This window comes from Suillus fuscotomentosus (assembly GCF_016647785.1).
Source record: "Suillus fuscotomentosus strain FC203 chromosome Unknown F5891scaffold_399, whole genome shotgun sequence".
Classification (NCBI taxonomy): Eukaryota; Fungi; Basidiomycota; class Agaricomycetes; order Boletales; family Suillaceae; genus Suillus; species Suillus fuscotomentosus.
In genome coordinates this window covers 48-15,239 of record NW_024539911.1, presented here as the reverse complement: position 1 = coordinate 15,239, position 15,192 = coordinate 48, and the positions used below count along the sequence as shown (strand labels likewise).

The following is a 15,192-nucleotide window of genomic DNA, read 5'->3' as shown; positions in this document are numbered from 1 at the left end:
TCAGGCAGCCCCCGATGGCGGACTACGATTTTCGCCCAGGAGGCTCACTCAAATTCAAGGGCGGTGTTGCTGAAGGGGGTATCGTGAAGAAGTATGTATCATTAGTTCTTACCATTCAGTGCACCTGACAGATAAGCAGAAAGAAGAAATCTAAACCCAAGCCAAACTCGCAATCTGATAGTGCGAAGGACCGCGAGCGTGAACGAGTGAAGGATTTATTATTCAAAGAGGAGGCAGAACTCGCTAGTGGTTCTGCGTCGGGTAGCAGTTCTCCTGCTCTACCAGGGAGTGATGCCAGAAAAACGGACGCAGAACGACGTTTTGAGGAAGCGCAAAGGCGCAGGGTGAGTTTTGTGCTCAAGATGAAAAGTCTTCGAATATTGATACCAAAGTCCAGCTCGAAAGTAAAGTAGCTCAATTGGCTCGTAAGACGCACAAGGATCGCGTCAACGAGCTTAACGCTAAACTTGAGTCACTGAGCGAGCACCACGACATTCCCAAGGTATGTACAATTTTATAGCGGTCCGTGCAAAGTCTCACGGCATTGGTTAGGTTGGTCCAGGATAATATTTACAAAAAATCGCGCTCAGCACTGCGTTCGGCTCAAAGACCGGTTTTGTGTGGGTCAGGCGGTGCAGAATTTCAGTGGCGACGACTATCTTCATATCATCATCATGTCCTTGTAGACTGCTTGAAATTTATGTATTTTACACGCGAAGTGCCTGGGTTTCCACTATTGCCACATATTTGTTAGGTTGGTTTGATATAAGTAGCCACGGATGATGCGGGTCATAAATCCGTGACCACTCTTGACCCTTTCCTTCACGTTTATTCTCTGCATCATGTCTGCTGCACCGCAGACAGAAAAGAAAGGGCACATCTGCCCTCCCTCAAATGCTAAACACCCCTCCGATAGATGGGAGTCACTATTTGTGTACTCTTTCATATGCAAGTTCACGAATCTGAGGTTGAAGTTGGAGGGATTGGAAACACCGATGGAGTGAGCACACACCCGCACTACATGCACCTCACTCGCGTCAACTAAACACGCGATTTCCCCCGATGACAGCTTTGAAAATGCCCTCTTGACGCATGGTCCAGATCCCATACTCCAAAAGATTTTACAGCAATTTATACTGAATCTGCGACCGCAGACGCGTAATTTGAGGTGAACATTGTTTGCCACAGCTCGTTCACACAAGGGGAATGTTTGACCGTCATTGTGTTTTGTCAGTATTGATCAGATCTCTGCCACTTTGAATGCTGTCCTTGCAGATGCATTCAAGGCATCGGAGCGAACTGTGTTTTGGGACGACGAACTTGGGGCGAATGCGAACCCTTTTGCCGATTTAGAAGGCGGGTTTTTCGCAGCCGATTGGGATCTCAAAGTTTGTCATTGTCTTGCCATGCTGTACGAATTACCCCTGAGCGCGCGTCACGCTACACTCCATACAGCTCCAAGTTCTTCGCCAACTTGTGGAATTGCAACTTACGCATTCCATTGACATAAAAGGCACTGTGGATCGCGCGTGGGGCGTGATGCAGAACAAGCACAAGAAGAAAGACCCTGAAACTGCCCCTCCTGAATCCAATGATTCCAAGAGCCAGCTGAATCTGCAACTTGTTCCATTAGGCCAGGATGCACAACGCAAGCGGTATTGGGTCGCAGATGGTTCGTGTGTCTTTCATTTCAAGCTCCTCGCCCTCTTTCCTATTTGCGTGTATTTGGTGCGAGGCCGCATTTTTTTGGCCCCCATGTTATCCGGCGTTAGCCGTCTGTAAGGATTCCCGGCTGACTCCCGTTTCTGATCTATCTTAGATTCCCCACGGATATACGTTTCAACTAACCCCTGGAAAATCACTGCGACGTTCCAGGCAGTCTCTTCAACGCGTGCAGAGTATATTTCTGTGATTGAGAAGCTGAAAGCATCTTCCCCGCAAGGCGATCGTAAAAACAAACTAGAACAGGCCCATACTGCACTCGTGAAAGCACTCGAAAGCCGGATAGACCTTGTTGATGCGGACTTAGCGGTGAGTATTTGTTTGTCTTGATCAGTAGTAAAAAATAGATAGATCCCACTTTCACTTGAAACGCTACTTGAAACGCTTACTCTCCGATTGTTCAGCGCGTACAAAAGGCCCGCAAGAAGATAGAGCAGCGTCAGATACTCATGGCACAAGCTGAAATTCGACAGACTCGCACACGACGACAAACTCGTCGACCCGACTACGTGTATCATGACGCCGATAGTGGGGAGGCAAGCGGTTGGCATTAAGACTAATTTCGATTGCTAACTTATATTTCTATGATCAGGATGACGCCGATGAATATCAATTTGAGGAAGACAACGACTATGACGACGAGCCGTTTGCGGAGGATAACTTTGGTAGTTCCCGATCACACGGCCGTCGACAGCCGGCTGCTACTGCGCAGCGGAGATCCACCCGTGCCACAAAAACCAAGCGACCATCCCCTGATTTGTCTGCCTTTGAATGGAAAGGTGAAAGGAGGTCGGCTCGTCTCGGCCCTTCTGAAGAGACACCTGTGGAGCGTCCATCAAAACGTGCTCGAACGGAAGAAAGCACAATGAGTTCTACATCTGCAGGCTGGCCCCCAGTCTTGCCAGCCGAGAATTCAAACGGCGTCTCGAAGGCGAAAGTGAATGGCGCAGCAGCTGTCAAACCAACTGAGATTGCAGTTGAACAGCTTGGAGGGAAAAAGAAGAGCAAATTTTGGTTCTACGCCGTGGAACCGATCTCTGCGCCTTCTGATGTCCTACCACCTGGTGGCAGTGGTTCAACCTCCCTGAACGGTTATGAATACAACGGAGATACCGGCCGCTCCGGCACCAGTAGTAACACTTCGCTCCCGACACATGGCAAAGGAGATGCGATGGACATCGACAGCCAGAGAGAGTTCGGCTTGTCACCAGTCCCTCTGGAAAGATTGCGGAGTGCATAATTTTCTATTCCGTTGCTTCATTCGACTCATGGCATTTATTCTTCTTTCCCCATTTTACTCGCACTCCATAATATTCCACATACCAGCAAAGCCTCATCCATTGATCAGCCTAGTCTAATCATTCATCTTATTACTCCCTCTGACCTATGTAGGGCTTGCAGTGATGATACAGCAATGAACTTTTTATCCTCCACGTTTGTACTATATATCTATTCATTTTTTCAAAAGAAGAACGCGTCGAGCTTATCACCTCATCTTGTATCCCCATGTGCAATTTATTAGTGATCGTGATACTGTTTTCACAAGTGTAACCAACCTTCCAACTGATAAGGACGCTGTGTTTTTTTCGAGGCCGATGCGCCCGAGCGCGTCCCCTGTTGCCAGTTGGTCCACCTGTCCTTTGCTTTTAGGTAATAAGTATGCGGGTGCAATTATCGGACTAAGTCCAAAGTCACGCACGGTAAAAGCATCTCGGTGGACTTTGCTTCAACACCAGCGCCGTCGAATGATTGCACATATCGCGGAGAATGCTCTCAAGAAGATATCGCGATCTGTACCAAAGTTTCGTGGTGACCTTCGTGCTCATGAACTTGGTTTGGTTCGCCGAACAGCATCAACTCTGGTGAGACCTCCGTCCTCGGACGATGCAGAACTGGTCTCTCTCTTCGACCAACCGCAGACAGGGCAGAAAACCTCACCGTTATTTGTCACAGGCATTTTTCAGCATCCTCAACTGACAACGCCAGCTGCGTTCAGTGCGCTCGCTGACTCGACCCTCGTACGCGCGCAACTCTTGACAGAACGAATATTACGGGCTAGGGAATCTCGATCCGAGCTCTTCAAAGTGATCAAGAATCTGGACAGACTCAGCGATCTCCTATGTGGTGTTATCGACCTGGCAGAGCTCTTGCGGAATGCACATCCCGATGCTCAGTGGGTGAATTGCGCTACAGAGAGCTACGAGAAGTTATGCGAGTTCATGAATGTACTGAATACTCATGTCGGGTTATATGAAGTGAGTCATGCACTTTTTTGCATCTCAAGGTGTCACCTCCTTTGGCAGGTGCTGCACACTGTACTACACGACTCAGAAATTGTCAAGTCCCTCAGTCGGGAGGCACTTCAAACGGCGTTGATATTCTGGCACGATTTCGAAAAGTCTGCTATCAAACTTCCCCCGGAACAAAGGGAGAGATTTGTGTCTCTTTCGTCGGAGATTCTGTCTGTGGGTCACGAGTTTGTCACGGAAGCTTCTGCTCCGCGGCCGCCGGTGAAGATAAAGCCCTCCGAGCTCGAAGGTTTGAAGGACCAAGGGATGGGCGCTCGTCTTCAAAGACAAGCATTTTTCACGCAAAAGGACTTGTTGGTCTATCCGGGCTCTCACCAAGCCTACATGATTATGCGCGCGGCTCCTGATGAAGAACCGCGAAGAAAGGTGTACATGGCAGGTCACACGAGCAGTGCAGAGCAAATTGACCGCCTTGAGCGGCTGCTGAATGCGCGTGCTCAACTGAGTCGCCTTGTAGGCTGGAACAGCTATGCCGGCATGACCCTCAGCGACAAAATGGCGAAAACTCCAGGTGAGCGGTTACGTGTGGTAGCATGTCAGCCAATCCTGATGTCTTTGTTACGTAGAAAATGTCAATCAATTTTTGGGTACTTTCTTGGATCGGACCACGCTCGTTGCTAGCAAGGCATTGCATACATTGAGTTTACAGAAGCAAGCACATCTTAAATCGATGAACCTCCCTATTATCCAGGCGTGGGATAGAGATTATTATTGCCCACCCGAACCGCCAGCACCACCGGTTCCTCTCCCTCCTCTTTCACTCGGACGTGTATTTATGGGCCTTTCACGACTATTTCAACACCTCTATGGAATAACGCTACGACCCGTTGATGTCGCATCTAGCGAAGTATGGCACTCTGACGTACACAAACTAGAAGTGGTTGACGAAGATAGAGGCGTTGTTGGTTGGATATATGCTGATCTCTTCGCCCGTAGTGGGAAGTCGCGCGGAGCTGCACATTACACTGTTAGATGCTCCAGACGAACAGATGATGATGATGAAGCTGGCGACCTACGAATACCCGGAACAGATGAATTTGTCGGTCCCTCTATCAAATTCGAAGCAATTAAACGACACAGATTACGCGGCGAGCATGGTGAGTTCCAGCTGCCACTGGTAGTCTTACTTTGCGATTTTGTACCGCCATCTGCTGCTCGGGGTCCTACCATTCTCGAATGGTATGAAGTTCAGACCTTGTTCCATGAAATGGGACATGCCATGCATTGTGAGAGTTCATCATTTTCGCTGAGATCATGACTATTGATGAGATAACAAATTTCAAGCTATGATTGGTCGAACAGAGTATCACAATGTTGCAGGGACGCGCTGTGCAACCGACTTTGTCGAGCTACCTTCCATCCTCATGGAGCACTTCCTCAACTCTCCAAAAGTTCTCTCCCTGTTCGACACCGACGGCTCTTCTATCATCAACCAAACTGGAAATCACCACGAGGATCCATGTCGGTACATCGATACCCATAATCACATCTTACTTTCTCTGCTTGATCAGGTATACCATTCTCCCTCTGTCCTTGAGCCGGGTTTCGACTCGACGACCGCTCTCGCAAACTTGTACAATACTCGTGGTCTAATACCACATGCACCTGGAACATCGTTCCAGACACAATTCGGGCACCTCTTTGGGTATGGTGCAACGTATTACTCGTATCACTTCGATCGTGCTATTGCATCCCATGTATGGCGGAAGATCTTTTCTGCTGACCCACTCAACCGCGAGTTGGGAGATAAGTACAAGCAGGAGGTGCTGAAGTACGGCGGTGGGAGGGACCCGTGGTTGATGCTCAGCGCATTGCTTGATGCACCTGAGCTAGAAGTCGGCGACGCAGAAGCGATGCGGGAAGTTGGTAGATGGAGAATGGAAGATGGTGTCGTTCCGGAAAGACACTAGGACTTATACTATCTACCCAGACTAGGTCCTAGAGCACGACTATTGCAGGAATCACAACGCAGATTTCTTTTGTTTATTCCGGTACATGCAAAGCGATTATAAAGCGAAGGAAAAAAAGTAACAAGTGAACACTGTAGGCAAATGCAAGATGAGTGTCATACATGATGCATGATGTAGGGTATATTATGCAACGTGCGCGATGAGCAGAGATACAATATGGATAATATTACATATATTTTGATAGGCTGCATACAGACAGTATGAGCGAAGCAAGATTATCTAACTCCAGAATCAGCTGTCAAAACAGCCAACACAGAACAAGGACACTTACACAGACACTGCTAGATCCTGCTCCAGTATTCGCGTTTGTTCTCTTAGAAGCTGGAGTTGCTCCAGCTTCGCCAAGCGAGCATCATTAGCAGATGAGGGAGGCTGAGGCTGAGGAAGAGCGTATAACAACGGGGGTAGCTGGAGCGCAGATAGATCGATCTCTGGTAATAGCTGTGAGAAGTCATCACAAGATGATGGCAGCGAGAATTGATTAATGTCGGACAGGAAGGGTTGTTCGGAATTCAAGAGATCCGTCCAACTGAAAGGGTCCGAAGCAACAGCGTCAATGAGGTCTACTGGCGGCTGAAAGGTGGTGTCGATCGACGTAGAGGCTCTAACTGCCTCGCCAGAATAAATGGGAGCAATACTAGACATTGTGTTGAAGAAATTAAAATTGTTGAGATCACCTAGATCAGGTGCAGGAACGCGGGCGTTGGAGGGAACTTCCAAATTGGCCAATTTCGGCTCAAACGATGTGACTGTCGGACAACGATAATGAGTATCTTATTAGGATATGATAGGGCAAACGTACGGTCTACTAGAGAGGGCTGAATGTGCTTTTGGAAGGGTTGTTCGATGGAATTTATTTGTGTGTCAGGAAATGTGTAGCCATCGAATACTTCAATGTCAACGGGGGCAAACTGATCAAAACCGACGTTCTCGACTGGGCCAGGAATCTCGAAGAAATTTGTCTGGAACCAGTTATCGATGTTTGATTCAAGAGGAACGGGTGTTCTCGGAAGAGGATCAGACACAGCATGAGCGCGGGGTCCAACGTGAAGATCTCTCGGACGCTTGGGCACAGCGTGAGTATCAGTGTCTGATAGCCTTCGCTTTCGCGAAGACCCTGAAGATGGCTGAGGTGCAATGATTTGGACATCCTCGCTGCCATCCAGTCCGCCGCTACTTGATGGGGGCGATGGCAAGGCGGAGGTATCCGTAAAGGGGGTCGGGACCTTCGCACTAGACCTGAAAAATGACAATCAGTGGCAATTAGCCCAATGCATAATGTTAGCTTACCGTAGGCGTTTCGTCGGACGATCTGCACATGAAGATTGTCTAGGATTATTTGATTCAGACGATACAGAGGCATGCCGCTTCCGACCAGCGAGAACGGGTGGGGTAAAATCGTCTTCTTCGTCTTCACTCTCGTCTGTCCATGATTTCTCGAGAGGGGCGACGGGAGATGGAGTGCGAGAATGACTAGGCGATGGGTATGAAGCAAAAGGTGTGTGCACCTTCTGAGCCTGCCTATCGAGTGCTCTTTGGATTCTCCGCATCTCCTTCTCTTTCTCGCGACGTTTCTTCTCCTCTTGTGCACGCTCTTTCTTCTCCAGTTCCAATCGCAATCTGTCATCCTCTGTCATATCCTTGACCACTGCGTCAAGGTCACCTGCAAGCGCGCTTTTGGTGAAAGTAGAGGCGTAAAGATCCTGTGTAGCAGCCTTCATCTGCTGAAAGTCGTGGAAGATGGCGGGTGCAAGAGCTCGGGCAGGATCTTCTTTGACTAGAGCGCGGGAAGCGGCGTCAACGGTGTCAGCTCGGCAATTGTTGAAATGTTTGCGGCAAATCGTAGTCCAGCCAATGCGACGGCGAGCACTGATGAACCAGGCAGCAACGGAGTGCATGGAACATTCAGAGCTACTAGCAATATTTGCTTTCGTATCAGAAGATGGATAAGGGTTATGCATATTAGCAAGAAGCCATTTGTACGCTGGTTCGATGAACGGAGGTAGGGAAGATTCTAGTGATTGTGCATTTTGTGCTCCAAGTATGGATGGAGGTGAAATAGCAACGCGATTAAAGCCGTCTAGAATGCTGCACATGCCATCGATAAGCTGGTTGTGTAGTTCTTCACGTGTTTTTTGAAAGTCCAAAAAGCAGTTTGTGATGACAGCGATCCTTGAAGACACTACGGTTGCAACTGATATAGTGTCGTCAGATAGTTCCTTTGCTGATAAACAGCGGGAATAATCTGTGTATAATGAATTCCAAGCCGACTTGAATGTCATCAAGGAATTGTCGTCGCGCGAGATTGAATCAAGTAGGTCTTGCTCCGCTTGTTGAAAGCGCTGTCGTATGTCATTCTCCATCCCGTAGTGTTGATGTTAGAGAGACGTAGATGATATTGTTGACCAGGATCCGGATCACTGTTTAGTATGTATGTCTTTGTTCTGATAGACAATGCGGACCTTCAATTTTTTCTCTATTGCATACCAAATAGCAATAAACATATCATTTTACATAACTGGTCAACCGCGCAATCAGAAATGACAATCAACACCAAATAAACACATCATTTCATTGTTCATTAGTTGTATACATACTGCTCAAGACTTCCATATTTTTGAGGCTAGAATGACTTCTATCGACTTGATCCTCAAACGGATCATACAACGTGCTCAAGAAACACAACGCCTATGCAATTCTCATCCCTCTGTTTCGACATCATCGTGCTCGCCCTCTCAGTCTTCTCCGCAACCACGTATTCCTAATATTTCCCTCCCTGACCCGCCCCAAATACAACCTGCTCTCCTAGCTGCAGGCGCCCTTCCCAAGACCTCATTGGCAATAGAACAATCATATCAGAAGCGGGCTGCTGACTTACGAGCTTTCTATCACTCGACTTTAACACTTATGTGCTCAAAGCAGGCACAGTATTCGTCCGATTTCTGCCATGTTCCCGATCAAAAAGTTTTACCCGCATTCACTGAGCTGTATCTAAGACAGCTTCGTATATGGAGAGAAGAAGCCGTTGCATCGTATCTTAAACATCCATCATCAGGCGACAAAACACAAACTTCAAGTTATACAGCAAAGTTTAATCATGTACGTACCTCATGTCCTGCTTTTGCCTACGTAGCCTTGTGTAATACCCGGTTGTAACAGGATTATGTTCCACTGCTTGAATACTTCTTTGCAGAGAATCCGTTTCCAACTCATGCCGACAAGGCTTTTCTTGCAAACAAATCAGCAATGACATATCGTCAAATTCATGTTTGGGTAGGTGTATCAATTGGTATACATTGGTCCTTGATGTTGAGGATCCCAAGTTTCAGAACAGGCGTAACAGAATGAAGAAAGATGGTCAAGTCTTAAGAAAGAAAGCAGTAACCGAGGGTGCCACTCTTCCTTTGGATAACTTGTACCAGCGTATGAAGAAATTCATTGTACCGGAAGAAAGGAAGGCGCCCGCGTCGCCTCCCAGTCCTCCACATTTTTCTACCAACCAAGGAGACGAGATAGTGCGTGTTATATCCCCCTTCATCTTCGTCTTATTTACAAGATCTTACATAGATGTCTGTTGCAGATAACCGACGCAATCCACTCGAACCCCTGGCACCTTCACACGCATTTCCATCGTCGTATCCCCCCTCATGCTCGTATGATCCTTTCCCATCGAACAATGGTGTGACGAATTTCGGTGCGCCAAAATGGCTCCGACACCCAATGACCACAGTTGTTAGACGTCCTGCATTGGATATTGATGGGCTCGTAGATCGCCTCTCGAGGATCAACATACTGGATGATTCTGGTTCGCATTCACGCGGCAGCACCGATTCATTTGCAGCTGTATTTGCCATTACGGTTATACCCTTCCCTGCGCCTCTGCCTGCCCTCATTCGGAGACCATCTACGCATATCACACCCGTCCATATCCCCCTGCATTCCGTTCCTGCAACCGCAGCTCGTCGTCATGTCTTCGACACTCCAAGTCCTCAATCAAGGCCTATCACGTTGGTGCCGGCTTCCGAGACCTCAAAAGGACAGAAGGCCCGCCGCCGAAAAATGGCACCATTGCCAAAACGCATCCCTCACGGGAGCCCAGTTTCTCACCGGGGTGTTACGCCAGCCGTTTCAGAGGCGTCTGTCGCCTCACCTTCGCCATCATCCATCTCGTGTTCGTCTCCATTCGGGTCTGAGAGTTCCACGCAGGGACGTTTATTCTCAAGCGCGACCTCCACATCGAGCAGTTCCTCTAGCGTCATGACGCCGCCTTCGTTCTCCTCACCTTCAACACAGCTTACGTCTCCTCCAACCTCCTTATACAATTTCTCTCCAAATATGACTGATCTATTCGGCGACGATTTGGAACACGTTACGTCGCCGGCGGAGGGACTTCAGCTTGACTTCAATTTAAACATATTCGGAAATGAGCACATCCTGAAATCGCAGGCGTTCGACTTCCCTTTCGGTATGAATCCTGTTCGCGCACCACCATGAGCCACTGTAGTAGGAGTCCACGGACTTCGTCCGAGCATGCTCCCGATGGAACTCGCTTTCTACCTTGGCATGCCAGGCCTCACTGCTGCGGGACATCCAGCGGTGACGAAGGGCTACGGCAGCGTCCCATTGCATCCCTTCATCTAATACCCTGAAGTCTCATGCATCATTCATGTCCCATATCTATGATAGCACATCTTGACTTGTGCTATATTCTATTGCTGTCTAATCGCTGCTCTTTTTCAAGTATTTTCCCCTTTGCGCAATATCTTTACTTCTGCTCATGCGATGTTGTCTAACCATATTGTTGTATTAATCTCTGTACCTACTGTTTGTATGCTGTGAACAATTGGAACTGGATACTGGTCGTATCCTAGACGTGGTCTCAACGAGCAGAGCGAAATCGATCACAACTCTCGAACGTCGGTAACAGCTTTGTGTTCTTTAAAATTTGGTATTTGTCCAGAATTTACAAAACTTCACAGATGAGCACTAGGTTTTACAAAAGCAGGTCCACGCGTAGGTAGATACCAAGATATAAAACTTCTCGAAGTCTTCTTTCCCCTCGACGCATTTAGAGGAAGTTGCTTGCCTAGAGGACAGAGTCAGATGTCATGAAAGACTAAATCATGAATGAATGCACCATGCCCATCATTCCGCTCAAACCTCCACTGCTGGAGCCACCGATGAAGTTGCTCATCTGCTTCTTCATCAAAAGCTGCATGGCGTAAGTAGCAGCGCTGTTCATAGCGCTCTGTTTAGCCTCGCTAGATCCGCCACCGGACTGTTCGAAGAGCGAGGAGGCATGCTGCATGGCCATGCCAACAAGCTTGCTCTGCATATCACCTCCACCGCTGCTTCCGTGACTTCCGCCGCTCACCATGTCCGTGAACACCTGCAAAATTATGGGTATTTGCGATCTTGATCTTGATCATGGCTTACTTTGAAGGCTGCAGCTCCGCCCATTGCATCGGGTGCCATGCCTTGTGGGCCTTGTCCCCCAGAGCTGAATGCTTGGTCGTGAGCATTTTTGAGGTTTTGAATGCCATTCTCGTCGATGTCACCTTGTTGCTGGACAGTCTGATTCGCAATGATCAGGAAGGGTCTAAATACGTTCAACGAGCAACGACAAACCCTGTGCGCATGAGACAATGCCTGGTCCATGAACCCGTGATTGCCAGAGTCGACATGCTGTCTCACATCGTCCGAATTGACTGCCATCTGCTTGTGAGCACGACAGGGGTGATCACCAAGTAGTAGATGACATACACGAAGGTCTGTAAGACTGGGGAGGCCGGTTATCGGGAGAATTGAACTCCTGGCCTCCAGTCTTGTGTACGTGGGCTGTCCGATGATCCGCTGCGTTTGAATATTCCTGCGATACGAACGGTGGATTGTCTACTTACTCTGGCTCTGAGACTCGGAGTAGGCCTCGTAACCTTGCTTGGCGAGATTCATGAAAGAGTCCTATGTACAGATCGAATCAATTTATGATCAGTTCGTACTGCGCAAAGCAACTTACCATGATGATGGGAGGTTATTGGGAGGTTGATTGTAGGTAGATATATGAGACTCAGAGACACCGCATCACTCCATCGTTATCACCCCGGGACCGCAGTTAGCCGGTTCTAATCTAATCTCAGCCATTTTGGTTCCTTCCAATCAGAATCGTTCCGATGGACATAGTTCATCGTGACCCTGAGCTTCTTGAAGCTTGTCTTGAAGGGGTTGATGCTGGTCTGCAAATGACAACTCGAACGTTCCCTGTCAGTGTCAGCTGCCTGCTACTAGTTCAGTGTGGTTCGAGACCGTGTCTAAAATTTCTTACGTTCAGATCAGGGTGAGTATCATTGCATACTGGCCTATTTTGCTGTCACTACTTCACACTTGGAGGTTGCTTTCAATGATTGGTTACAAGCGTGACATCCAAGAGCGCGCTAGAGGAAGTCTTCGAGACTATACAACAATACAACATCTATAGCTACACAACTCCTCGGTGTCATGGCATTCTACACAACAGTTGACTCCAGCTCTCTCTCATCTGCACCAGTAGTGGTTATCGTAGATGCGTATTGTGTGCCCGCAACTAAGGGCGTGCCGGTAGTTGCGCACGTGTTTGATGGCGGAGTAACCGCGCCAGAAGGCGAGCTACTAGAGTGCATCCCGAGGTAACCTTCCGCTGTCTCGCGTGCTTTTTCGGCCTGTGGTTGCAAAGTAGATCGTGCAACGTCAATGTGCGGTTGAGCGGCGGCTTGTGCGGATGCCAAGTACTTCTGAGCGGTTCCAACAGCAGACGATGACGATGCTTGCCATGATGACGATATGGCGTCTCCTCCTGGCTTGTTCGAAGCTTGCGGGTCTGTGCTACTGTGAAGATAGTCCTGCGAAACATATAGGCATCCAGGTTCAAAGGCAATGTAAACGCTTATCTCACCTGAGCAGAAGTGGCAATACTCTGCACCACTGTCTTTGCCTGGTCTAAATAACTTGCGCTGGTATTCTTGGCCGTATGGAGATCCCTCTGCCCTTCGGAGGCCGCGGCGTTCGTCTTCTGGGTCACTTCGCTTTTGAAGACATCAAAGGCAGTACTAGTGTCTCTCTCTCCCGTCAGTTCAGACCCCATTCCCTACAGATTGCAATGTGTAAGTGAGTTTCCGCCTGAATGGTGACGCAACTTACTTGCGCAGCTTGAGCTGCTTTGGTTGCTGCTTGTTGGAGGTGCTCCGCGTTCTCTTCCACTTCGTGTGCAACATGGGCGTTTGGAGCTTCAGCTTGCGCATGAGCGGCTGTTGTCTCATGCTGGGCTCTCCTAGGAACCAAAAGTCGACATCACATGGACTCTATGCCAAAAGATTGCTCACTCGATGCCCTGAGCCTCCTCGACATTAAAAATGGAACCTTTGTTGACTGTGTTCGACATGGTTGTTCGGCGTAATAAGTTGATAGACTGTCGCGTTTGTCTGGTCTTATACAACTACACCTCCATGACGTCATGGCTTGATTGTAACATTATGATGACGTCGTACTCCGGATACATGTGGATCGCACATTTCCACATTTCGCACCCTGTGACTGCTCCCGCTCTCTTTTCCTTTTGCTAACAAGACGCGGATGTTTTCCATATACTACAGACTAGGGGTCGGCGTTGCCGACGTGGACCTTGCTCACATTCCGTCTTTTTCTAGCTCTATCGTGCTCGTTTAGTCTGGCTTCGTCCCAGGATTTCTTCTGACATCACTATATAGCTACTACTACATTGTTTCTTTCAGTGTACTGCACTATGGTACCTTGTTTTCTGTCAGACTGTCTGTCCTCGAGAAACACTTTTTCGTTTCCTCCGCGAGTCGCTCAATCCTGTTATCTTCTATCCGAAGGTCTTCGTTTGGATGTTGAAGGAATAGATCATTGTCGAAGTCTCTGAGAAGACGTATGCATTCTCGGCCGTGACTTCTGGATAGTGCGACGTATGCATTGAAGGGAGATAGGCGAAAACATGTCGTTCTTCCAATGTCCACTAAAACGTGATCAATCGTCTGTCCTTGTGCTTTAAAGTCGGTAAATGCGTAAGCTGGTGTTACAGGGAGTTGACGCCGCGTAATTCTTGTAGAAGGACCTGTGCCCATGGAAAATTTAATTTCGCAAGGTAACACTGGTATGTGCTGAGGCAGAAGTCCGTGCAATGGCGGTAAATCGCAGAAGTCGAGGTGAATGATAACAAATGCAGGGGGATAACGCAAGAATGCTCTCTTTGCTTCCACAGCGTTGCTCCCAATCTTTGGCTCTCTGGGATCCAGAACGATATCAGTAATTCTCAGTCTATACTCACAGAAAATGAAAGCACATTGATTTTCTGAGGTACTTAGCAGTTCAAATACGCTAGGTTGCATGGTGTTTCGATAGATAGATGGTAAATACGATGTTTAGGGGCGCGGCGTAAAATTATAGGATTAATTTTTATTTATTCATCACATTATTACCAACATATTAACAAAAAAGGGAGTTGTCCGAAAACGACGAATATTGGAAGGGAAGCGCGCTAGCTTCGACCTGTGGGCGGAGCTCTGGGCGCGAGGGAGTTGCACGGTCTAAGTTATTACTTTGTTATTCAGAAAACGACAAGTATTGGAAGGGAAATCGGAGGTAGGTGATAAGTTCGCATCATCGTATCACGTTGTATGGCGTCACTGTATTTACTATTATTTGGAAATCACATAAAATGATCCATGTGAACCTGACCTTGCTTCGCAAGGTAATTATCAGGCCTTATTATGTTCTGATCGCTACCGTTCAACGTTCAACGTTCTGCGATGAAGAGTGCTGATGCAGGCCGGACTTTCGAGAGCGTGATGTCGCTGAGACACTCGAAGCGCTGTTTGCAACAGAGAATGAAGAGGAAAAGACAGCGGAGAACGTAGTGTACAGGCCCATCTATTGTAATTCATGGTAGAAAACATCCAAAGGTGAACGGACTGCTTGTCTACATATTGTATGATCGAGGGCGGAGGATATCGGCGAGCTTCGAGTGATGTAGGAGCGTCTACTGCACGGTCGAGCTCGGGACCATGTATACCGGTGGTTATTCGTGCTTTGACTTGAAATACCGGTGCAATAGCGGCGGCGGCATGCTGATTCATACAGTTCTTCGGTCAGTCATTACTCGTACAATACAGCCAGTGCCAGCGACTTCCGTCAGCTAC

The 15,192-nt window shown here is 48.2% G+C and overlaps 1 protein-coding gene across 1 annotated transcript; it reads right to left on the bottom strand.

Annotated features, from left to right (window-relative positions):
• Positions 1-13,626: 13,626 nt before the first annotated feature.
• Positions 13,627-14,434, bottom strand: F5891DRAFT_1089720 (uncharacterized protein). Its single transcript, XM_041363497.1, has 2 exons — positions 14,337-14,434; positions 13,627-14,278 (listed from the first exon to the last, which is right to left on the bottom strand). The coding sequence occupies exon 2, from the start codon at positions 14,116-14,118 to the stop codon at positions 13,774-13,776; it is 345 nt and encodes a 114-aa protein (XP_041216286.1). The 5' UTR covers positions 14,119-14,278; positions 14,337-14,434; the 3' UTR covers positions 13,627-13,773.
• Positions 14,435-15,192: the final 758 nt, after the last annotated feature.